Source organism: Corvus cornix, chromosome 12, assembly GCF_000738735.6.
Source record: "Corvus cornix cornix isolate S_Up_H32 chromosome 12, ASM73873v5, whole genome shotgun sequence".
Taxonomy (NCBI): domain Eukaryota; kingdom Metazoa; phylum Chordata; class Aves; order Passeriformes; family Corvidae; genus Corvus; species Corvus cornix.
In genome coordinates this window covers 1,387,991-1,408,587 of record NC_046342.1, presented here as the reverse complement: position 1 = coordinate 1,408,587, position 20,597 = coordinate 1,387,991, and the positions used below count along the sequence as shown (strand labels likewise).

At 44.1% G+C, this 20,597-nt stretch overlaps 1 protein-coding gene across 11 annotated transcripts in view; it reads right to left on the bottom strand.

Annotated features, from left to right (window-relative positions):
- The window catches only part of IQSEC1 (IQ motif and Sec7 domain ArfGEF 1), a 281,533-nt gene that overhangs the window by 164,021 nt on the left and 96,915 nt on the right, over positions 1-20,597 (bottom strand). Inside the window, exon 1 of one of the 11 annotated variants that reach the window (XM_039559084.1) lies at positions 4,238-4,729. The exons of the other annotated variants lie outside the window; for them this stretch is intronic. Coding sequence (XP_039415018.1) covers positions 4,238-4,260 — 23 coding nt within the window. The 5' untranslated portion in view covers positions 4,261-4,729. Of the gene's footprint in view, positions 1-4,237; positions 4,730-20,597 lie in introns of those variants that run through there. 11 annotated transcript variants of the gene reach the window in all.

Sequence of the window (20,597 nt, the reverse complement as noted above, 5' to 3'; positions counted from 1 at the left end):
GAAACAGCAGGACAGGCAGACAAGTTCACCCCCTGTTTAAGCCCATCCACTCCATGTCACCCCAGGTAGCTGAGAATGGTTTGTTTGATTGGAACTATTGAAAGGAGCACTTCCATTTCCCACTGTTTTATCCTGTTGAAGAATAATGTTATTTTACAAGTGGAAATTCTCTTTCTCATGTTGATCCAGAGTTATGGCAACAGCTGAGATAGAAAAGACTGTAGTTAAAAACTAGTAAAGTCTGTCCTGTTCTTGTTTAACAAATCCAACCATTTCTTTCATGAGGAACAGCGTTTGAAATATAATCAGAAGGATATCCAGATAGGTGATAAACAATAAAAGTCATAATAATATGGACTCACATCAACTCCAGCTAAATGCTTGCTAATTAACAAGTTTATTAACCTGCTAGGAGTGTTTTCAGAATGAACTCCCTGACCCAACCCCTAGGACAACTTTTTGGAAAGCAGAGAAAGCAGCAGGAAGCTGTTCACAGCAGCTCCCGCTGTCCCAGCCGAGGAGTGACTGCAGCTGGCTGTGGCCGTGGCCACTACGAGGTGATTTAGCACATGACACATTCCCATTTCCAAGGACAAATTCCTACTGTTCTGTACCTAAAATTCACAGGGCAGTATGATTTTGGCTTGTGAAGTAGCACTGAAAAACCTTCTCTGTTTTCCTATTCACTTCACCCCACTGGATGTCCAGCACTCTGCAGCCAAGCACGGCCAGGAGAGGCTGTGGTGGCACACAGAAAATATTATGTTTTTTCACAGTGTTGTTATTATTAATGAACTTCCTGGCACACTCTTTTGGATGGCAACCCTACAAAATTAAATGCTGCTGTTGCTTTTATGGCTGCATACGTAAAAACTTACAGCTCACAGCAGAGACCACCACGCACTGCAGGAGACCACAACTCCTCCCTCCATTCCCTCATTCCCTGTGCACAAGATGGCTCTTTGTGCACAGCTTCTTGGACACCAAATCCCAGGGAGGCAGCAGGACAGCTCCTGGCAGGTAAACACAGTGTAATTACTCTGCATGGACTTTGAGAGTCAAAAAACTCACCCACATATCACAAACAGCACAGCCATATGTTGCAGAGCTGCTCTGTTGGCATCTCCCTCCTTCCATCTCTGCCTCCCCTTCCATGCAATAGTCAGGACCTGGTTAAAAGCATTCTAGAATGCCATTTCCTTTTCACAGAAATGAAAGATATTTTCACCAGCTACAAGGATGCTCAATAAAGCCTGCAGTTCCAAACGAGCAGCACACACTGTCCAGAGTACAGACCACTGAATTTCGTTCCAGAATTCATCAGATTTGGTTGTCATCAAAACGATTTAATAGCAGCATTTGTACACGGCGCAGCATAAATGCAGACTGGGAGTTCTTGTTTGGAATAATGCTTCCCTTTGTGTATTCCCAACTCAAGTGCCCACAGCTGGATTTTTCAATGGAATCATCAGGCACACTCTCACTGACCTCTCCTCTATCAAAGGGCCTGCAAATAATTACCATCTCCTGGGAGAATGGAACCACGACAGTCCCAGCATACTAAACAAGGAACAGCCATTATTTTGTCCCATCCTGGAACACAACACTTACTAGCATTACAGAGAATTACAAATAATTATTATAAACTTTTTCTGGTTTCATGAAAATGCAGTACCAGCCGACACAAACAGGCAGGAGGGGACCCTTCTGCATCCCTGCACAGTTTGCAGGCAGCCTCCAATCCTGGGTTAGCTGGAACTAGGGTGATTTAATTAGGACTATTAATATGTAGACACTTCTAATTACAAACATTTCCTTTTAAGTCTTACTAGAACCCCATCTATGGATGTAGAATAATTCACAGGACTCATAAGATGCACTTGTGTCAGTTGTGCTTACTGGGAGCTGTCAAAACCTGTAGAAAAGACCCCACACAGTCCAAACCCATAAATTAAGAGCAAAGAGACATGAGAGAAGGAAAATATCTTTCAGATTAAATCAGAAAATGGATATATTCACCGTATATTTCCTGTGTTTCCCACATCATTAAATTAGGTCCCAGAAATCCTCAAGAAACTACAACTGCCATTACAAAACACAGTCACATTTCTAATCTCACAGAGCAATAACCACAGTAAACCCAAAGCTGAGCAGTGCCAGTTGTACATATTGGATTTGCAGCTGATGAAAGAGGCAAAACAGCAAAGCACAAAGGATGAAATTACCCAGATTCAGCGTGAGAGATTTACAGCAAGGCAAATCCTGTTACTTGAAACAATGCTCCAGTGACATATGTTCTATTCAGTGCAGCAGCTGAAAAAATGCTTTCACTAATCCAAGTAGTGTGACACTGTTATTCAGCTTTTTTTAGAACAGCAACAACCAGGCTTTCTACACTTTAAGATGTAAAAAGATATTTTTATCTTAAAAAATATACTTTTAATGGCAAAAATCTTTGGCATATATATATTACAAGAACACTGACAGAGTTATTATATGTAAGGTTTCATCTGAAAACTTACTCCTGCATCGAAGAACTGGTGTATAACAGTTTAACATATATTTTCAGTATTCAGAACCCGTTCGTTTTTAAGAACATGAGGATTTTCTATACACATGTGTTCTTAAGAGTAAGTTCTTAAAAAAAAAAATCCCAGCTTACATTTTCCTCTTGCCAACAATCAGCATCAGCTCTCTTACACGGGAGTTAAAACACAGAATTATAGTAGGAGGCAGAGTCCACATCTTGTTTTCTACAGCAACATGCTGAGGTGGGTACAAGACATCAAAGGTGTAAGCAGCAAAGCAGGAAAATACTGCACCAGCTGGGTCTGTAAATAAGACTGCAACCTCACTGTTAAAGACAGCAACATGCAGGGATTAAATATCCCTTACCCCCACATGATAAGCACTGTAGGAAATCCATTCCCTGCTGAGAGTTACAGAATCCCCAAATCCCAGGACCCAAGTGCAAATGGAGTCCAACACAAACAGAACTGTTCTCCCACGGACAAACACACAGCAGGATGTTTAAAGCTGATCCGTGCATACCTGGAAGGCTGCAACCTGTTTTCTAAGTTTACTTTTTCTATTTCAACTTCCTACAAAAGGCTCCACGTTTATTTTGACTTTAAACCATTTCAACTTAACCATTCACCCCTTCAGCACAACACAAAAAGCTAAAGAAAACTTTAAGATGGATTCCAATATTCCTGTGTTATTCTATTTGAGGAGTTTGGTTTTGAATAGTTGGATTCACTCTGCCTGTGTGTGGATGGTGCTACTGAACATGGAGCAGATTTACTCAAATCAGGGCACTCAGAGGCACTGCTAAAAGAACTGGAAAAGGCTTGGGATGACACCTGCGTGTGTTTCATGCAGGATCCTCTGGAAAGCTCAAATTTAACCCTTAAGGGGGCGGATGGTTAACCGGGGTTCAGAACTGCAAACAGAGGTACAGCCATTCCAAGCCCCTGGACTGGGGGTGAGGACAAATCCAAGGGCCCTTTCCTGCCTGGTTTGTGCCCGTTTTGGAGCAAACCACCTGTGTGTCCCCATCCATCCCAGCACCACCAGCACGGGAACTTCGGCATCGTCCTCCGGAGCGGCCGAGCCCTGAGCCCCGAGCCAAGGCTCAGCTCCCCCAGGGGCTGCTCAGCCTCCAGCCCACGGGAGAACCAACTCCTGTGTCAACCCTCCAGAAACTCCAGGGAACAGTAACCAATTAATGCACCTTTAGGTTCTGCTCAGCATAAACATAACAGCAAAATCACAGTGACATTTTGCCTTCTCGATATCCCACTGCTCAAGGCTGCACTGCATGTCCCTCTGTCTGTATTTCTGTGCTGAAAAGACAGATTGCACTCTAATATGACAAAGCATTCGAACAAAATGGAAGAGAGATCCTTGACTCATCATAGACAGAATTCCTAGCACCCTGCATTGCTGCTTGGATGCAAAGTGAAGGGTTTCCTCGTTTTTTTCCCTGCTAAACATAGACTACTCACTTTATTACATTGTGTTTTTAAATACCCATATGCACAAACACAATCAGCATCATCACCATCTAAACATGTTTAATATACAGAGCATTCATCTGCCAAAAAAGGTAACACCCTAAAAATGGTTCATGGAAAGAAACCTACCCAACAATAAACTGATCACTACTCCCACTTCTGGAATCCTCAACACAGATATCAGAGACGTGACGACAGATGAAGAAGGAAAAGGTACTCACAAATAACACCTTCTGCAAGCCATCCTTGAGTGGGGGGTGGGCTTGGTATTTATATTTTCTTTCACACAATCTGAGGTAGAAAAGCTCTTTCTTAAGGAGAAAAAAAAGTGGGGAAAAAAAAAATCACATTCACAGCTTTTGCACGCTCATTCAGGCTCAGCCACGGTGGAACATCACGGATAAGTAAGCTGGTGATGTAACCAGCATCAAACACTGCATCAGATAAACCCAAAGGCTCTACAGGGTTATATTTTGCAAAGCCAAAAGGTTTTTCCCAGAGAGGAGGTTTAGCAAGCATGAACCAGCCACGCTGTTCTCACATTCCTGGTGGGCTCGCTTTCTGCTTCCAGAAAAAGTCCCAAAGCTGTATTTATTGTTCAACTTCATCACCAAGAAAAAACAATATGCTTTCTCATTTGATATTTAGACGGAAATATCAAAGCACCAAATGTTGCATTTTCGAATGCACCATCTCTGCCTGCTCACTGTAGTACAGTCCAAACCAAGAAAAGGCCATTGGTCCTTTTATCTCCATGGAAACAGCAGCATCTGTGAAGACGAACGTATTCCCTCTTCCCTGCAAAGTCAATTTATAGTCACATACTATGACATAAACTGATAAGACAGCAAAGCTAATCAGCAACTAGAGAAACAGGAACCTAAACACGAGATTAAGCTCTTGCTCAGGAGAATATTCCTCTCTATGCAGCATTTGTCCTGTGAAAATTGCAGAATTAAGAACCAAATCAAGCTGTTCCTGCGAGCTGCTGCAGGTTGGGGATTTGTGAACTTCCCAGTTTGGCTAACAAGGAGAGTGGCTGAATATTTTATACAATTAGCTTCTAGCTTCAATCTCCAGTTATATCCTACTAAATGGGAAGAGATTTAAACAAAAAAAATTACTGAAGGATTATTACTTCATTGTTACCTTTTCCCTGCAAAAGAGCTGTCATCTTTAATAGCAACAGCAGAGTGAGAAGTTTCACAACTCTACAGGCTACTGCCTCCCCATCTCCCCCCGTTTTAGCACCACCAGTGGTGCAAACACTTCAACACCATCCTGCTTGTGCTCTAAGAGCCTCCTCTCCAGGGAAATGATCATTTCTACAGGCCTGATGAGTCACCTCGACTTGATTTTATTGGGTGGTACTTTGTGAAAGAGAAAACCAAACAAAAACCCAAAGCAGCAGACCCCACAGAGCACAACAATGTGCTTTTTTCCTCCCCTCCCTGCATCCTGCCCAGCTCCGATGCTCAGCACTCAGCCCTGACGTTCCCAAGCCAAGCTTCCTCCCTTCCTTCATGAATCAATATAATGACCATCTGCTCACATTATTAAGTTAAATACACACCAGAACACACTGATGAGGGCAGCTCATGTGCCATGGTCAAGTGACCAACTCCATGGCCAGTTGTCCCATTTCCAGAGGGAGAGGGGGCAGTGGGCAGCCAAATCCTCCTGATGCACCTACGCAGCTCCCGGGGCTCGGGGGGAGCAGGAACTGCCAAAGATGCTGCAAAACTAAACAAAAAAAAAAAAAGAAAGAGAGGCAGGAGATCTTTGGTCCAAACTGATTTGCAAATAAATTAGGAGTGACCTAATTGCAGCCTCACAGTACCTGAAGGAGCCAAAAATGAAGATGGACAGAGACTATTTACAAGGGCCTGGAGCAACAGAACAGAGGGGAATGGCTTCAAACTGACAGAAGGTAGGATTAGATGGGATATTGGGAAGGAATTCCTGGCTGCGAGGGTGGGCAGGCCCTGGCACAGGGTGCCCAGAGCAGCTGGGGCTGCCCCTGGATCCCTGGCAGTGCCCAAGACCAGGCTGGACATTGGGGCTTGGAGCAGCCTGGGACAGTGGGAGGTGTCCCTGCCCGGGGCAGGGGATGGAACAAGGTGATTTTTAAGGTCCCTTCCAACCCAAAGCACTCCCTGATTCCATGATTCTGTTTAGCAGAGGTGCACTTTGGTTTACAAAAGTAAATTTGATGGTAATTTGTAGAACCATCAGAGCAGCCACGGCCCCCAAGTCACATCACCATGTGCTGGTGCCATGGCAATGCAGTAAGAAACCTGTGGGGTTCCCCATTCCCCCACATAACTGGCCTGTAGTGCTTGGATCCAGCATCAACAGGTGCTCCAGCGGGATTCGTCTTAGGAAATAAATAAATAAATCTTAGGAAATAAATTCATCTTAGGAAATAAATAAATATCCACTTGACGTGGTGCTGCCCCACCCAGCAGAGTGAGCTGCACAGAATCCATTCCCAAGTATCTCTGTTGATACGGTTCCCAAAACCTTCACTGGGAGCCAGATCCCGTAACTCCAACCCACAGGGGCTCATGGCACGGGTCAGGCACCTGAGCAAAGTGTCCCCATGCCACGTGGAGGCCTGGATTGGGGCATCCATACCTTGAACACAGATGTGCAACACTGCAAGGCACTGACATGATCACAGGTATCTGTCAGCTTTGGAAACTGAATTATCTTTTGCACAAATTAAGATAATTCAGAGAAATACAGATTTAGAGGAGTGTTCTTTTCTGCTGCACAGCCTAAAGGTATCTTGCCTTCCAGGGAAGCTTTAGAATGACTCAAATACTGCCTCATTTTTAGCAGGTATCAAATACAGAGCACTGGAAAAGTACAGTTTCAAGAGGTGCTTGTGTGTTTGGAACTTGCTCATCACAGCCACCAATACATCACATAAATGATAAATGCCTGCTAAGGAAACAACACCATCCCATAAAGAAACCCATAAAACAGCTTTCCCAGCTATTGCAAGGTCAAGCAGCTCAATCACCAGTGGCACTGGAGGAAGAGAATATACAGGCTTGGTAGCTTGGTGCATTCTTCTGGCTTTAATTCCAGTTTCTGCAGATGTCTGACAGTGCACAGGTTGAATGAAAAGTGAGGAATGACTTACACAGGTATTCAGAAAGGTGCTCTCTGGCTGATAGTCAATCCAGATCAAGGAGGACAGGATAATGGGACGCTTTTACAGTGCATGGCATTGTTGCCTGTGTTTGGGACAAGCTTTCAGTTCAGTTCTAGTTTTTGGTTGGATGTGTCTGGATAAAATAACTGAGGAAACAACTATCTGGCTGTGAACTCACCTAAGCTCCACAGTTTTATTCAAGATAATGGACTCATTTGCATAATTCCAGTTAAACACTGGTTTAGCCAACATATCTTCAGTTCAGGGTCCCTCAGCTCTCCCCTAGGACAACGGGAGTGGGGCTGATGAGTAAGTGTGGGATAAGGTCTGCCTGTGTCCATGTCTTAGCAGAATGAACTCCGATGTTTTACAATTGATTGAATATTACAAAGTGAGGAGTTAGTAACTGCACAGGCTGTTTAGCCTTAGCTTTTAACTTAAAAAAAGGCTTTTCTTTATCAGAAAAATACAGTAAGTAGGGCAGAACTGAGGACACAGGGGCTGAGTCCTCCCCAGCACTACAAAGTCAGCTCAGCAAGACACTTGTACAGTCATTGATGTCACTGTGTGCAAAGAACTGGACATAAAAATGCCCAAGCCATTATCCTAACCACTGTACAGCCTAAAAGTATTAAAGACAAGGACTCTGATCCCACTGAAGTGCCTGGGAAGAACTCCCATGGGCTGCAGCATGGACAGGCTGTCACAATAAATGGCCAGTGGTACTGAGTGCTCTGAACACTGATAACCTGCCAGCATCAGTGACCTGCACAGCCACAGCACTAGCTGTCCCCAAAACCCAGTTTTCTCTGCTGAGATTCCTGCTCTGTCCATGGCTGTGAGGAATAAACAGATCACCTGAGCAACATCAAACATGGTATATTGTCTGGAATGAGGGCCTGAATTTATCTTGAAGGTTTTGAGACAGATGATCAAGCAAAGCCATTTATTAGCAGTTATTGTATTCTCCTGTTTGTTATTAACATGTTGGTCTCAGGAGGATTAAGGAGCTTTGCTATTGATTCATTCTAGAAAACCAGAGCAAAGCCAGTTCGTGGTTGAAGTTCTGGGTGAGGTCACTGGGCACAAAGGACACATCCCTGCCCCTGCCCAGGAGGTCTCAGACCATCTACTCAAACACAAGATGCATGCTCAGCTCCTCCTCCCTATTCCTGCTTCACTCACCCCAAAATAAAACCTTACCCCGCCTGGTCCTGACACAGCCCCCAGATTTTGTTATTTTGAGTTTAGGAAGCAAAAGTGGCTCAATGAGCGTTACCCTCATGTATGGACACACACAGGACACAAAGCTGACCACCATGGTGTTCATACCAGCAACTTGTGACCTGAGAGACCATTTTTAGAGGACAAACTTCCATTGCAGGCTAAAAACTCTCACATATTCACTCTCCCACCTGAGACTAGGCTGTGTCTTAGAGCAAGCTGGCCTAGTGAGAGCTGCCCCTGCCCATGGGCTTTAACATCCCTTCCAGCCCAAACCATTCCATGATTCCATGTCTGAAGTGCTGTGGAGGCTCCATTCAGCTCCTGAGGAGCAAGGCTGGCACAGGGATCCAAATCACATCAGTGGCCTCTCCTCATCAAGGCTGGTTCCAGCCCCCTGAGCCCCTCGGGGAGGCTGGGCCACCACCACAATTATATAATTATATATGTAATTATCTACTGCTTATTTCTCTGGGCACTGGTGCTTTTGAAGCACAAAATGTGTCTCAGAGGAAGAGTGAGAACCCCAACGGCTGCAGTAGGGATGTGGATGCTTGGGATATGATGGGAAGGATCCAGCTCCGTGCTCTCTTCCCTGCAGGCATGTGTGCCCCTCCATGGAACATCCACTGATAAAATATTGAAGCTCAAAGCAAAAAAAAACCAGTCATAGAAGAACTGCCAAAAATGTCTCAGGTCAGAGTGCAGTATTTTCATTTTCAATCACATTTTGAAGTATTTCTCATGAACTTTTGTAATTCTGTCTGAAGCCTCTGAATAATTTTTTCCTACTGTTTATTTTAGCAAGATGCCCCAAAGCTTTCACTGGAAGCTGCTTCTAATTTTCAGCTTGGTTGTTACTGATGAGTTGATACACATTTGCTTGTGTTGAATTTCCTCTGCAATACTCATTTTATCCCTGTATGTTCTGAGCTTTCTATAGATGCTAAATGCATTTATCTATTATATCTTATGTCTTACATACTTTCCATTTACCCTTAATATAGTTAGAAGTAGTTATTAAATCTACTTCTTGACCAAAATGAGGCCTCAGCTGAACATCATTTCAGTAGCTGCTGAATTAATTTTACTGTCTCTCATCACCAAAAACAAAAAACCAAAAAAAGTCCCTCACAAGTATTAAACAATGCTGGCAGCAGTTAGAGCTGTGGAAAAATCTGTGTGTTATCACTCACAATAAATCCTTTTTCAACTTGTACCCTGACATTACTATTAAAACATCCTTTGTTTTCTGCTAAATGACTCGAGCCCCAAGTAACAAACTGCTTCCTTTTAAGCTACACTTAAGAACTCTGCTAAAACAAGGCTCTAAACAAGTATTTATACCTCCTCCCACTATGCAGAACAACTGCTTTTAAAAGGAAGCCTTTAAAAAAATAAAATCTTTCCCACCCAAATTCAAATAATTTTGCAGCATTCAGTCAGCCCTAACACAAACTTCCACTGAAAATGTTAAAATGCTTTATATTAAATTGATCACCTTAAAAATGTCTCTGTTAAGACTTTATGTCTTGGAAAGCAGTTCTGCTTCTGCGAGTCTGGGAAAGGTTTTTAATTGCTAGGGTTTATTTGATATATATTTCTTCCCCTATTCATCACATAAGTCCAAAACATTTGTTGAGATTCATTCCTTCATCCTCTGAAAAATGGAGCTGAAAATGCAAAATCCAGGGCAGATCCTCGTGCATGGACCTTTAAGCTGTGAGGTGGTGCAGGTACAGCGCCAAGTAAGGGCCAGCAGCAGAACAAATCCTAATGAGCAGGATGTAATTAGCGCCTGCTCGTCGTCTGGGCTCTCAGTGAAGCCGTAGCTGCCACCAGAAGATGCTCTACAAACATTAGTAAACTAATGGGCAGTGTAATCATTAATCACTGGAGAAGAGATAAGAGAAGTGCCTGTCTCTAGCCCAGGATGCCACGAGTCACTGACACTGCAGATGGTTTTATTCTTTAATGTGTTTTTCTGACCTAACCCAGAATTAGGAAGTCATTTACCCAACAATTAGCTAAGCCAGAAAAGCAGTCAACTGGGCTACAAATGGATAAAAGAAGTTCAGAAGTGTTTCCTACATCCTTTGTGCATATTAATCATGTATTTTATTCCTAGCTTTAAACTCTGACTGCAGCTGCTCTTCAATGGGTCTTATATAACACACTGACATTAAATTTATTTGTTTCATCTTTTCTACATAAAAATAAGCTGGGATTTTATGATTATTCCTTTGCATTTATTTTCTGTGAAGGTATTTTAACTATTTTGTCCTTAATTGTTGCAATAAAAATCCAGCTTAAGCACTTTAGATGAAGGAAAGACTACAAATTAACAATCATTAAATTATTGTGGCAACCAGACTCATGGCAGATTCCACAGCAAGAGGCTGAAACTCCATTTTAGTAACAAGACTAGCTGGAATATTTGCCCCAGAATTATTAGCTAGATGCTCAGCAGATCAATTTTATTAATTAAACAGGCAAGACTGAAGACAACTGATGTCAATATATCTGTCAGTGTGTTAATAGAGACACCAATGGCAGCTCTCTCCCCAGGGTAAGTATAAACCAAAGCCTAGCTGGATATTCCATGGATGCAGTGCTGACTGGAGCAGGAAGTTATCACGTTTACAACAGCAAGCATGGAATTTAAATTCCCTACAAGCTTAAATATTCAGCAGCTCCTAGAACATGGAGTGACACCAGTTTGGTGCTGTTTGCTGATGTAGGGTCATCAGGTCAGTAATTTCAAATAAGAACTTTTCAGTGGAATAACCTCAGAGTCACAGGATGGTTTGGGGTGGAAGGAACTTTACTTAAAGCCCATCCAGTTCCACTGTGGGCAGGGACACCTCCCACTGTCCCAGGCTGCTCCAAGCCCCAATGTCCAGCCTGGCCTTGGGCACTGCCAGGGATCCAGGGGCAGCCCCAGCTGCTCTGGGCAATGAGGAATGAATTTCAATACTGGAGGAATGCAGGAAGAGAACAGCTCCCAGCACTTGAAGTTGTAACTTACAGAAGGAGAGCGATGGGATATCCAAAGGGGATTTCTCGGGATAAAAAGCCCTGTCAGTCAATACAGGACATGCATACAGAACCTGTGTGGTGGGCAAGAAAACCTCTGGAACAGCTGCACAAGGAAAAGCATCTGGAATATTCTCCTCATCTGCTCTCTGCAGGAAAAGCAGGGGACACTTCACAGATGAATCTGCAGAATTATGGCAGATTTAAGACAGGAACTTTTTGACAGTTTTAAGACAATGGAAGTGTGAAAAAAACCCACTTGTATTGCCTGAAACACTCAAAAGCACCAATATTCAATGGATGTTCTCAGTCCTTGAATTCTCCTGCAGCCAGAGTGATTGGAGATGAGTCAGCTGAACACGAGAATCCAAACAACATGTGCCTCAGCACGTGCTGCTCAGAGCTGCAACAACAAACCCACAGGGCTCTGCTTTGAGACATCCATCCAAACACCTTCCCCCCGAGAGCCAATCCCACATCCCACAGCACCCAACAAGCCAGGCTGCCTCCTCTCCCGCCCCACTCAGCTCTTCTGGGTGACACACACCCACACTCTGCACACACAGAACTCATCCTGCACTTCCAGAGGGGCTGGCGAGACAACAGCAGCCAAAGACAGGAGCCCAAATCTAAATGCATTTAAGTCTCAAAGGTTCTTTCCACCAGCATTTCTCCAGTACACACTAAGATACTTTTTTGTAATATTTATTTAAATTCACTAACACCCTTTTGGCTCCAAATTGAGACAAGTCATACAGAACTGTGGACAGCGGTAACTGTTGGGATATTCTGAGTTTTCCCACTCTGGTAGAGGATTCCCTTTGCCAACCCTCTTGCTCTTCCCCAACTTTTTTTCATTTTTATAATGCAAGTTATGATTTGGATAAAGTCTTCATGCAAACCACTACTCCCAGCACCACCCGAAACACGATTCATTTTTCCCACCGCAACTCTTCAGTTTAATAATAATTTTAATACAAATTTTATAGTAAGTTTAGTTCTAAACCAAGCATGTAGATGTCAGTGCTGGCTCTCTGGAGCTTCTAATATAGAATCGGGAAGGCAGGAAGAGACCTCCAAGATCAAGTCCAACCTTTGACCAAAAAACCCCATGCCCACTAAGCCACATCTCCCAGTGCCACATCTACTCATTTCTTGAGCTCTTCAGGGACAGGGATCCCACCACTGCCCTGGGCATCCTGTTCCAATGTTTAACTCCTCTTTCAGTGAAGAAATATTTCCTCATATCCAACTTGAAATCCCACTGGCACAACTTGAGGCTGTTTCCTCTTGTCCTGTTGTTCCCTGGGAGCAGAGCCTGACCCCTGCCACAGCCCCCTCCTGTCAGGGAGTTGTGCAGGGCCACAAGGTCCCCTCTGAGCCTCCTTTGCTCCAGGCTGAGCAACCCCAGTGTGCCCAGGCAGAGGATTTTGGCCAATTAAGAGCAAATGAAAAATCAAGTCTCCATCCTCTCAAGGTCCTTCTGCAAAAGCCTCAACCAACAAACAAACAAACCCCTTGTGCACGCGGAGCTCAGAGCGTGAAAGGCAGCAGCACTCGAGTCTGCACACAGAAGACTCTTTTGCTCACAAGGCCTACAGAGCACACACTTGTAGACACAAAGAACCCCTCGAGTGCCATTTTCAGCTCCTTCTGCTGGCAGCAGCCTTGGCATGGCAGCTGCTCCGTGGTGCAGCAGCTCCGGGCTGGCCGAGCAGCTGCTCCCAGGAGCACCGGCCAGCCCCTCATCCCAGAGCCTGCTGGAGCCCAGCCCCTCATCCCAGAGCCTGCTGGAGCCCAGCCCCTCATCCCAGAGCCTGCTGGAGTCCAACCCCTCATCCCAGAGCCTGCTGGAGCCCAGCCCCTCATCCCAGAGCCTGCTGGAGCCCAGCCATGGCCAGCCCCTCATCCCAGAGCCTGCTGGAGCCCAGCCCCTCATCCCAGAGCCTGCTGGAGCCCAGCCACGCTCAGGCCTCGTGGGCAGCAGCCACTCTGGGTACTAATGACCTTGGGAATGCAGGGCCTTCAAGTCGGGCTCTGCCAGAGCAATCCTAAAAACCTCTACAAGTGGTTTTTTTAAGGCATCAACTACTGCCTCTATTTTTTATTCATAGTTGCATAGCCCCCTTTGGTTATAAATATTAAAAGCATATTTAAGCAATTTAAATGACCTTTCAGACTGACACAAGCAATTAGGACAGCTCCTAGCAAGCCTCTGTTGTTAAATCCCCAGAAATGGGGCAGCTGCAGCAGACTTCCCCATTTCAAATTGAAATTTGAGATACTGAGCAGTTCAACCAAGGGCAGCATCTTGAAAAGTGTGCAGGTACAGGGTCGAGCCATGGAACTTTTTTATTATTTTATATGCAGAAATTGCTTGAAACAATGCCAGAAATTCTAATACTATGTCAGAATAATTAAAACAGGAGCAATCCTGTGTGTTTATCCCATTTCAATCCTCTTCCACAGACAGCAGCTATCAACAGTACATACTACAAGAAGTAGTTTGGGGAATTAAATATAAAGTACATACCAAATTTTGAGTTCACTGTACACATCAGAACTTTTTTAGGGCACAATTAATAACACAATTAGAATACATTACTGTGATGTTTATTCTACTTGTCATGAAATTCAAAATAAAAAACTTTCAAAGCAATTTTTATGTAGAGTGCACAGTTCTATAGGATTAGAAACCATAGAAATATTATAATGAATTCTAACCATAAGCTTCTTGAACAGCAGTTTGTCTAAAGCAATTAGGCTCTTTCCCATGCAAATATCCGAAAATAGAGGAGCAGGTTATGAAACAATTTGTTGTGTAGTTGTGTTGTGGATCACCAGAGAACACCCTGAGCAGGAACCACACCACGGGGACATACCTCAGTTTGGTGTTTTGAAAATCCACACACAAAATATCAGAACAGCATTTAATTTCACCATCTAAGATTATTTAAAAAAAAAAAAAATCAACATCCAGCCAGAAAAACAAAACCAAAAAACCCAAACAAAAACTCCCAAACAAACAAAAAACCTCACAAAAAATCCAAGCAAGAACTTTAAAAATTCCAGAAAAAACAATGAAAATACAAAGTTCTTGACCTTTGTTTCTGACATGGGCTATCAGAATAAAAGTCTTGATAAAACAGCAATTCCTGAGGAGATCCCATGCTTGGCAAGGCCAGTTTTGTCCAGCAGACCCCACCTCCCATAGACCCCCACCAGAGAATGGGACAGAAAGGAAGGAAATTGGGGGTGTTCGGCCTGGAGGCAGCAGCAGCTTTGGGGTACCTGAGAGGAGGTGGCTGAGGATGGGGAATGGGACAGAAGCCAAACTGGGACAGGGAATTCCTGACTAAAAAGTCCTTTTTTCCCTCTGAGGATGACAAAGCACTGGAACAGAGCCCCAGGGCAGTTAGGAAACCATCAACTTTGGGCTTTTTCAAAATCTCACTGGACAGACCCTGAGCAAACTGGTCCAGTTCCGGGTTGATCTGACTTTGAACAGAAGGCTGGAGTAGATGCTGTCCCAGGTCACTTACTCTGAACAGTTCTGCAATTTAGTAATATTCTGAATCCCTGTTTCCAAGAAGTTTCAGTTCAGTGAGTCCTCAGCCACAGGAGAATCTCAGAAGTTAATAAGCCTGGGTACATTTTTCATCCACGACTGTCTTTTAAACCTGGATGAACTCAGTATCAACCACGTTCTGGGACAGAGCATTGCAAGGTTCCATTCTGCTCTACGAGAAAAAAATATTTCTCTTTTCTTAAGCAGCCTCACTTTGAGCTCAGCAGCTGTGATTCCAGGAGAGGGTGAATGACTGCTTCTCATTCCCTCTCCGAAATCCTCAATTCTATTGAGAGCCTTGCCCCACACAGTTGCCCTTCTGCCTGAAAAGACCCAACAAAATTGTTTTTCACGGCAGGTTCAAGATTCTTCTTCCTCACAGGAGGAGGATGATTGAAGGCCTGTTAATAAAAACGCTGACAGGAACTTCACCAGGCAGATGATTGGGATGTAACTTCCAGACATAAATGCCTTTGGGCTTCTCAGTGCTCCTCTGGGCACAGGGAGCAGGGCAATGTGCCACTGTCACCAGTCAGGAGGGAGACAGATGGCACTGGAGGCAGCATCAAAGCTGCAGTCAGTAAATCTCTTCTGTTTGCAGAGGTGTGCAGGCTGGGGGATTTCAGCTGAACTTCAGAAAAGCATCCCTATTAATCCCAGCTCCACCAGCCAGAGCAGGGCAGGGGTTTTGTCTTTTTAAAAATGTATTCAAAGATGTTTCAAAGAATAGTTTTCTTGCTGGAAAAAATGTTAATTGGCTTCCAACTTACTAAATAATAAACTAGACATTTCTTGTAATGTTTGCCCCAGAAAAATAGTAATTTTAGCCTAACTTAAAACACAATCAAAATTAAAATCTAGAACTAACCACAAATATATCAAACCAACCAGCAATAGTTTGCTGACAATGCTACTACAGTTATGATGGACTACCCAGCTGACACGTGGCCCCTCAGCCTCATCAAAAAGCTATTTCTTAGAGATAGTCTTTCTTTGTGCTACATCTGATGCTGCCTAAAAATTAATGGAGAAAACAACAACAAAAAAGAGTTCCTCAGATTTAGCCTTATATTTCAGATAATAAAGTGGAGCTGTGGGCTTCTAGGCTGCAGGCTTTGTGAGAGAAGCACATTGCTCTGCCTTTGGATGGGCCCAAACTGAGAGCTGACACACTTAGGACGGGAACGTTCAACTCAGAGGACTTCTAATGTCTGCAAGACAGCCTAAATCTTTTAGTGCTGAGGAAGATTACAAAGATACATGTGGATTGCTTATATAGGACAAAATCAGCATTTCCTAAGGCTGCTGGGAGAAATACATGGGCAGAACAAAGGCAGCAGCTCCCGAGGCAGCTCAGCAAGCTGAGAAATCCTGCAAAAAGCCCTGTTTAATGCTACAGCAGAGGGGAGAAGGATGAAGATCATGCCTTGAGAAGGATGGCAAAGAAGGAGAGGTGGGGTTTTTCTTTTAAATCAGCACTGCATGCCCTTCCTCTGAGGGGGCTGCACGAACTGGGACACAAAATCTAAAGTAAACATGGAAAGAAAATTTCATCAGCCAAGGCTAATGGGGTCAGCACAGGCATGATAAATGCTTTACATCTGAAAAACTTCTCAGCCCAGTTTGGAGTTTAATAGACATGGGTAACAAGGATGTTTTTTATTTTTTAAGCAAACAGCTGAATATCTAAACCTACAGACTCAAACCCAAGATGTTGCAGGCAAGAGAAGCTTTTTTGAGTGTTTGCTGTAGAGGCCAAAGCCTCACTGCTCAAACCCTAGCTTAGTGTAAGTATTTTGGATTAATGGTTGGACTTGATCCTAGAGGTTTTTTCCAACCTTAATGATACTGTGATTTCCCCAGTGCTCAGATCTTTTCTATCTTTCATGGGAGAAATCTTGCTGGGGCTGGGACTAAATTTACAAGCAATCCATCCATCCTCTCTAAGTCACACCACGTTTTCCTCTGTGAGACCAAAAAGGGGAGCTGAATGCTGTCTGAAGCACAGCCATCCACTCTGGGAGAAGGTACAACCTGGTCAGTTTGGGGAAAAAAAGGCAAAAGGAGCAATAAAGGCAGTTCCATCAAACCTGAGGCAGCTACCGAACGTTCTGCCTGCTTGAGTTTGGGCAAGGATGCTTTTGGCAAATGAGGAAACTTAAATGCCAAGAGTGAGTCATCTCTTGTAAGCAGAACACAACAGACTTGCCAGCAGCTCTGAGCTGATCTCTACTTTCTCAGTGTCTGGTGAACACTTCATTACCAGTCTGGGGAGCTTCTCCAGAAGGTATAATTAGAGGCACGGATATAAGAGAGGCTTTAAAAATAAAAATAGAAGGGTGGCAAGTTATTAACGTAGGTGGGTCAGATTTTAGTCTTTAATTTAAACTGAAGGTTAGTGTATGTGAAATAATAAGTCTTGGAACTCCCTGAAGTGCTATTGTTATTCCATGACAAAACAGTGGGAAAAACAGAGGGCTGCATTTTAATTCAGGGCAACGTGTGTTCCAGGAATAGCCATGTTGCAGTAATACACATCTGTGTTGAGGGAGCAGGTCTGCACAAAATGCAAAATGATTCAAAGTGCAATGGCTCTGCTTTGTCACAATCAAAGAGGAATCACCTCATTGCTGTAACAACAAGAATTGCCTCGGTGGGGAAAACCCAACTGCTGGCCTGGGGCAGCTCTGGGGCACCATGGGCACTGCCAAGGCCCAGGGAAGGCCAGGTTCCTCCTCTCAGGAGGGTGGATTTCAAACCTAATTCTTCCTGTAGCAGGTGAAGGGCTGAGCTCAGCACCTCAGAAGGGCCAGATGGCCACAGAACAACTCAGGGCAAGGACAAAAATGGGCTCAGAAATGATCTCTGCTCCTGACAAACCACAGCATCATCTGCTCCTGACAAAGCACAGCCTCCCCTGCTCCCCTGGCCCATGCAGCACAGCCTGCCTTCCCCAGCACCCCCCAGCAGATCGGTCCTGCGGAGCGCAGCGCCAGGTCTGCCGTGAGTCACCAAAATGAGTCAGTTCTCACCCGCTCCCTGCTCAGACACTGATACAATATGGCACAAGTCTGCCCGAGCTGAGGGTATTTATAGCAGCCTGACTCACTGACTAATGAGAGCTGCCTTGCTCAAATTAAACATTTGTTATGAAGGCCGAGCACAGGATCCCAGCTCGGTGCTCCACCGGCACCGTGAGCATCTCACAGTCACATCCGAATCCATGCACACGTGATCCAGAATTTATTCAGCCCTTCTTATTAATGAGATGTGGCTTTCCTTCCTCAAGGCCACATCTTTTGATGTGTTTGGATGACTTTAGATAAAACTTAAGAGCTTTCACTATTTCTCATTACTCTTCAGACAGCTATTGCCCAGAAGCTTTATTATGGGAATACAATCTATTAACACCACCAGACCTGGTTTAGGATCAACCTCTATCCTAACTTCTTGGAGGCAGGAAAGGTGCAAAACCAAAATGAACAAAATGGGAATTTTTAAACAAACATAAAAGGATGAGAAGGAGCCATCCTTAGGCAGGAGCTCATCCTTCTTTCAGTGCTTTCTACCCTGAAATATCACAGCCCAGACTGATTTAAAAGGCTGATGGTAACACAGATGGAACGTGTTATAACTTGTTTGGGATCACTTTCTAGATGGAAATAACACCTGTAAATGGCAAAAATGCAGTATAAAAATTTGCTTCTAAATAAAAATTATTGCATAACGTGTCTGTCTAAATCTCAAGTGTTCAGTGAATGTATTAGATAAATGTCGAATTTAGGGCAAGGTTTCAAAGTTTTCAGTGAGTTCTCAGCTCATATAATGCAGGAGCCTTCATTCATGATGATCTTTGCTACAAGAGGTTAATAAAAATCTATGACTCCATTTTGGAAAGAATTGCTATACATAAAACTATGAAACCTCCTAGGTTAAGGGGTGAATGAGTCATCTAGAAACAGAGAAATTCAGCATGATGATACTGCAACTGGCTGGCCAAAAATATTGCCTTTAGGAGGTGCAGTCCCTGCAGATGGATAGTGCAAGGAGAGAGGTTTGCAGCAAATAAAATACATATAAAAGCTCTCTGGACGCAAAGATAGAAGATTTTGGAGTTCAGCTTCGGGTTTGTTTGGTTTTGTTGTTTTTTTTTTTAATAGCTGAGAGATGCACGGTACAAAGACTATCTCACCATGTCCTCAGTGTGGTTATTTTTGGTGGTCTCAGAATGAGAGATCTGGTTATGAAGGGTTTGCTTCTTCCACTCTGCTCCCCCCCTCCCTTCTCCTGCTACTTGGAGCAGGATCAGATGTGGAAGCATTTTGTTCTAACAGAAGCAATTCCCGTACCAAAGTGCCTGTGGAGGTTTTTACAAGTACTCACTTTGCACTGCTTAAGAGAATATGAAAATGTCAGATATTTTCAAACCAGAGTGGAGCAAACCAGTGAGATCCCACTGTATCAGAAGAAACTTCTATCCCTGGTACCAGAGATCCAGAACAAAACAGACGCAGCTTCTCAGGAGACTCAGGGAACTGCTGAAGTGCTATTTCCCCCCTTTCAGTACAAAGAGCTGCTGCTAAAGCAGTTATTTGGTTCAGCTGCTCACTGAAGGCTATTCACCAAGCCCATGTTCTTCAGAAGTTGAACAGCCTAGCAGGTTTCAATAATAGATATTTCAGAGGAATATTCTCGTCATCTTTTAAACACTACTCTTACCTATAGCAGAGGTTTTTTTCCCCCCACAGAAAGAGACCTTAACGCAGTCTATAGAAAATATTCTAGTCCACTAGTTAAAGGTCATTCTAAAAAAGAAAGGTAGATATTCAGCAAAACATCCAAATGTGAATCTTCAAAGCCCAGCCTGTTTAACTGAAGGGTATTTATAGTGTGCATATGCTCCACGATCCCAAGGATCCTATCAAACTTTCTGTAAGTTGAGTATTCTCTCACACGAAGCATCTGCTGAAGGGAGGCAGATGAACAGATTGTTTTCTGCTAAAAACAATGTTGCTTGAAGCACCACTCCATTATAAATAACCCTGCTGGTGAGTCAGCAGACGAGTCCCTTGTTTGAGGAGTTTTGCTCAGACGACACTTAGCATTAAATCATTTTGTCGCCCCAGAACGCCGTTCTCTCACCAGACACGTTCCGTTAAATTCCTGTGGTTCATCAAAGCTGAGAAGCGCTGAAGGCACGGCAGACAAAGGGATGGATTTCGGGAGGCTGGCACTCCCCGTGCCGGGGATCGCATTTTCCGTGGTTCGCGCAGGATCCAGGAGAGGGCAATGTCTGCCTTCGGAAGGGATTCCTGCTCCGCCACGGGAGCCGTGTGCCAGCGGGAATAAATAGCAGTGCTATTAGGAAAATCACAACCAATCCCTCGGAACGGAAGCTGGGGGCGAGATTCATTCAGTTCCTCCTGCTCATTTCCAGCCGGCACCGGAGCCAGCCGCAGTTACGGCATTTGAACGTCCCACGGCACGAGACAAATGGCAAAATTCACCCAGCAGGGCAGCACCTCATCATTTCTCCTGACCAGATGACCAGAGATCATCTACCAACAGTTTCCAAACCCAGGTTTTAGTT